This window comes from Salarias fasciatus, chromosome 1 (assembly GCF_902148845.1).
Source record: "Salarias fasciatus chromosome 1, fSalaFa1.1, whole genome shotgun sequence".
Lineage (NCBI taxonomy): Eukaryota > Metazoa > Chordata > Actinopteri > Blenniiformes > Blenniidae > Salarias > Salarias fasciatus.
In genome coordinates this window covers 40688326-40693325 of record NC_043745.1, presented here as the reverse complement: position 1 = coordinate 40693325, position 5000 = coordinate 40688326, and the positions used below count along the sequence as shown (strand labels likewise).

General features: G+C 56.5%; 1 protein-coding gene across 5 annotated transcripts in view; it reads right to left on the bottom strand.

Moving 5' to 3' along the window:
- The window catches only part of LOC115401368 (cyclic nucleotide-gated cation channel beta-1-like), a 26287-nt gene that overhangs the window by 16830 nt on the left and 4457 nt on the right, over window positions 1-5000 (bottom strand). For 2 of the 5 annotated variants that reach the window (XM_030109539.1, XM_030109863.1), the window contains exons 2-11: window positions 4075-4150; window positions 3262-3354; window positions 3128-3167; window positions 2976-3027; window positions 2583-2697; window positions 2364-2386; window positions 2200-2214; window positions 1550-1652; window positions 702-726; window positions 591-630 (exon numbers count right to left, since the gene is read on the bottom strand). In XM_030109539.1, the coding sequence (XP_029965399.1) occupies window positions 591-630; window positions 702-726; window positions 1550-1652; window positions 2200-2214; window positions 2364-2386; window positions 2583-2697; window positions 2976-3027; window positions 3128-3167; window positions 3262-3351 (503 nt within the window). In that variant the 5' untranslated portion in view covers window positions 3352-3354; window positions 4075-4150. Of the gene's footprint in view, window positions 1-590; window positions 631-701; window positions 727-1549; window positions 1653-2199; window positions 2215-2363; window positions 2387-2582; window positions 2698-2975; window positions 3028-3127; window positions 3168-3261; window positions 3355-4074; window positions 4171-5000 lie in introns of all 5 variants that reach the window. The other 3 variants (XM_030109783.1, XM_030109621.1, XM_030109711.1) reach the window with 3 other exon arrangements.

The following is a 5000-nucleotide window of genomic DNA, read 5'->3' as shown; positions in this document are numbered from 1 at the left end:
TACACCAGTCGCCCTGCCTGGGTTGCAGGCGGCGTGATTGGGGACCGCGCTCTGCTGTCAGCTTTCCTCAGGGGGACTTTGAGCCCCGCCCCCCCCCAGAGCCCCACCTGGGATCTGCATCTGATGGATCTGCATCACCCAGCATGCCTCGGTGACGTCCGGATGGGGCGGACGTCACGTTGTGACCGCCACTTTCCTTCCTACCGTGTTGTCATGGCTGCGAGCCCTGAAGGGGGCGCCCTGGACGAGCTGTGTGCCATCAGCGTCTGGACGGCGCCTGGCGCCTTGTCCAGGTTCTGCAGGCTGGCCGCTGTGCCTCCGCCCAGCTCCATCCACTGCGGGTGGAGCTGGGTGGAGCTGGGTGGTCCTGGGTGGAGCTGGACCCTGCAGGATCTCTCAGTCAGGTGGTCTCTGGGATTCCTCGTGACCAAGCTGGCGTTACGTCACTGAAGAGCTTTAAGCTCCGCCTCTGGCGGTCAAGAGGGATGAAGTAGGACCGTGGTTACATTCGTAACTCTGGTTTGTGTGTGTGTGTGTGTGTGTGTGTGTGTGTGTGTGTGTGTGTGTGTGTGTGTGTGTGAAGGGCTCACCTGGGGGGGAAGGTTCTGGCCTGGTCTCCGTCCAGCGGCTCTACAGCAGACATGAGGACATGAGACACAGAGGACAGAGACGACTCACCTGACTGTCCCTGAACGCCTCACCTGGAGCCGCTGCAGCAACACACACCTGAGGACACACAGCACAACACACACCTGAAGACACACAACACACACCTGAAGAAACACAGCACAGACCTGAGGGCCTTCAGGAGACATCAGAGCCCCTGACCACAATGCATCATGGGAAACTAATTCTCTGGAGATCCTTACAGGCTGGACGGGTGACTGATGCCCTCTGGTGGAGGTGGAAGGGGGTGTCGGGTGTCAGGTGTCGGGTATCAGGTGGAGGGGGGTGCCGGGTGTCAGGTGGAGGGGGGTATTGGGTGTCGGGTGGAGGGGGATGACGGGTGTCGGGTGGGGGGGTGTCGGGTGGAGGGGGATGTCGGGTGTCGGATGTCAGGTGGAGGGGGGTATCAGGTGTCGGGTGGAGGGGGTGTTGGGTGTCGGGTGGAGGGGGATGTCGGGTGTCGGATGTCAGGTGGAGGGGGGTATCAGGTGTCAGGTGGAGGGGGGTGTTGGGTTTCGGGTATCAGGTGTCGGGTGTCAGGTGGAGCGGGGTATCAGGTGTCAGGTGGAGGGTGTCAGGTGGAGGGGGGTGTCGGGTGTCAGGTGGAGGGGGGTGTCGGGTGTCAAGTGGAGGGTGTCAGGTGGAGGGGGTATCAGGTGTCGGGTGTCAGGTGGAGGGGGGTATCAGGTGTCAGGTGGAGGGTGTCAGGTGGAGGGGATATCAGGTGTCGGGTGTCAGGTGGAGGGGGGTGTCGGGTGTCAAGTGGAGGGTGTCAGGTGGAGGGGGTATCAGGTGTCGGGTGTCAAGTGGAGGGGGGTATCAGGTGTTGGGTGGAGGGGGGTATCAGGTATCAGGGTGTCAGGTGGGTGGAGCCTGGTCTCACCTCCTCCTCCTGCTCTGCTGCTGCTGGAGCTTCTTTAATCCTCAGTTCGGGTCGAGGAACCACTTTCTCCAGACCCTGAGAGAACCAGGCCAGAACCCCGGTCCTGAGGAGAACCACAGCCGTCAGCAGGGGGCGCTAATGCTAACAGCCAGTCGGGGGCGCTAATGCTAACAGCTGTCAGTAGGGGGTGCTGCAGCTAACAGCCAGCAGGGGGCGCTAATGCTAACAGCTGACAGCCAGCAGGGGGCGCTAATGCTAACAGCCAACAGCCAGCAGGGGGCGCTAATGCTAACAGCTGACAGCCAGCAGGGGGCGCTAATGCTAACAGCCAACAGCCAGCAGGGGGCGCTAATGCTAACAGCTGACAGCCAGCAGGGGGCGCTACAGCTAACAGCCAGCAGGGGGTGCTAATGCTAACAGCCAGCAGGGGACGCTGCAGTCAGTTGACAGGTTTTCAAAGCGGATCACTATTTGGCAGAAAACAGTGACTGTGTTTTGAAGCAGCACTCCTTGCAGCTCAGTATTTGGCACGTCGTCCACAGAAAGGCTCACTATCTGGCACCGGATCTGACACAGTAGAATGAAGCAGCTCACTATCTGGCAAGTTGCCTGCAACAAGCTCAGTGTCTGGACCGTGTGCCGGGACTCACTCGTCTTCTGGTCTACTGGGGTCCAACGAGAGACGGACAGGACACTCGGTCAGGACAGGACAGGAGGCGTGGTCAGGACAGGAGGCGGGGCTACTTTCACAGACTTTCAGGATTTCAACAGAGGACAAAAGACGAGACGCTGTTTTCTGATTGGACGTCTTTACCTGCTGGACGCTGAAGGTTCGTCCTGAAAGACGAGAGACAACAGGGTCAGTCTGGCCCTGGCTCAGTACCAGGTCTGGTTTCAGGACTGGGCCTTAAAACACCATCATAGTCTGAGTCCACGATTTGGCTCCGGTACAGTCCCTGGTCTGGATTCAGTCCCTGGTCTGGGTTCTGTCCCTGGTCTTGGCTCTGGTATCTGGTTCCGGTCGTGGTCTCACCTCAGTGCTGGACTTGGCCTGGGCCGGTTTCGGGGAGGAGGGGGGTTGAGGCAGAGCACTGCTGATCCACGTCAGAACGCCGGTCTGAGACACGGACTGGAGCGGGGGTACCGGACTGGAAACAGAACCCAGACCCGCCTGAGCAGGTAGAACCCACCACACAGGAAGCCTGGACACTAACGCTAATGCTAACACTTACATTAACGCTAAGGCTAATGCTAATACTAACACTAATGTAATGCCAATGCTAACTCTAACACTAATGCTAACACTAATGCTAATGCTAGCTGGCCCTGCTGAATGCGACGAGAGCCGGTCTGAGCCGGTCCATCTGGTTCTGGTCTAGCCGGTCCATCTGGTTCAGGTCCAGCGGAACCCGGTTCAGGAACTGACCCGTTCCCGGCTGCTGGTTCTACTTCCTGTCGGGTCGGTTCTCGCTTCAGAGCTGAAAACAGGGAGAACGTTGAGACGGAACCGGGACGAACCGGAACCGGAACCGGGACGAACCGGAACCGGAACGGGGGACGGGTTCTGCAGAGTTCTACCTTCCAGCTGGACTTCATCCTGAAACTTGACCTTCTTCTCCTGTTGGACACAGCGGAGACATTGGACATCAGTCAGTCTGTCCCCCTGCTGCCAGAGACACTTGACACCTGCAGAGGAAGGGGGCGGGGCTTACGACGGGGGGCGGCGCTTCTCTCTGCTGCTCACTGCTTCTGGCCGGAGGTTCAGGTGGATGAGGAACGACTTTCACCACCCAACTCAACATCCTCTGAACACACACACACACACACACACACACACACACACACACACACACACACACACACACACACACACTCAAATCAGCTTTATTTATAAATCAACAATGACAACATCAGCATTTCCACACACTGACAGGAAGAGGTGTGTGTGTGTGTGTGTGTGTGTGTGTATGTGTATGGTGTATGTTGACCCGGCAGAACCTCATAGATCTACTGGAGGAACCTGCAGAACCTTGTGGATCTAGAACCTCATGGATCTACTGGAGGAACCGGCAGAACCTCATAGATCCAGGAGAGGAACCAGCAGAACCTCATGGATCTAGAACCTTGTGGCTGTAGTGGAGGAAGCTGCAGAACCTAGTGGATCGAGAACTTCATGGATCTACTGGAGGAACCGGCAGAACCACATGGATCCAGGAGAGGAACTGGAAGAACCTCATGGATCTAGAACCTTGTGGCTGTAGTGGAGGAAGCTGCAGAACCTAGTGGATCGAGAACTTCATGGATCTACTGGAGGAACCAGCAGAACCACATGGATCCACTAGGAACCAGCATGACAACAGACAAGCCGGAGAACGTAACTAAAGAACTACAGACCGGTTCCAGAGGTTCTGCAGCGGTCCCGGTTCTGGATCAGGGCTCTGTGGATCAGGGCTCTGTGGATCAGGGTTCTGTGGATCAGGGTTCTGTGGATCAGGGCTCTGTGGATCAGGGTTCTGCGGTCCTACCTGGTCTTCAGTCGGGTCCCGGCAGCGTTCCGCGGAGCCTCATGGAGTCAGTGGCAGGATTAGCAGGAACCGGCTCCTGGATAACGGGATTAGAACCTGAAGGGCAACGGATTAGAGACACAGGACCCAGGAGCCCTGGACCAGGACCAAATGAGCCCTGGACCAGGACCAAATGAGCCCTGGACCAGGACCAAATGAGCCCTGGACCAGGACCAAATGAGCCCTGGACCAGGACCAAATGAGCCCTGGACCAGGACCCAGGAGCCCTGGACCAGGACCAAATGAGCCCTGGACCAGGACCAAATGAGCCCTGGACCAGGACCAAATGAGCCCTGGACCAGGACCAAATGAGCCCTGGACCAGGACCAAATGAGCCCTGGACCAGGACCACAGGAGACCTGGACCAGGACCACAGGAGACCTGGACCAGGACCGCATGCTGACAGGCTCCTCACTGGTTTCCGGCTGGTTCCGGGTCTTTCTGGATTTTGTTAGTGGGTTCCTGGTCAGGTTCTGGTCAGTCCCGGGTCAGGTCCTGGTTCCTGGCTGTTTGAAGTGATGAACTGGAGAAGTGAAGTGATGAAATGATGAAATGATGAAATGGTGAAGGGATGAAATGATGAAGTGAAGCGATGACCTGATGAAGGGATGAACTGAAGTGATAAAGTGATGAAGGGATAAAATGATGAAGGGATGAACTGATGAACTGAAGTGATAAAGTGATGAAGGGATAAAATGATGAAGGGATGAAGTGAAGGGATGAACTGATGAAGGGATGAACTGATGAAGTGAAGTGATGAAGTGATAAAATGATGAAGGGATGAAGTGAAGGGATGAACTGATGAAGTGAAGTGATGAAGTGATGAAGGGATGACTTGATGAGGTGATGAAGGGATAAGTGATGAAGTGAAGTGATGAAGCAATTAA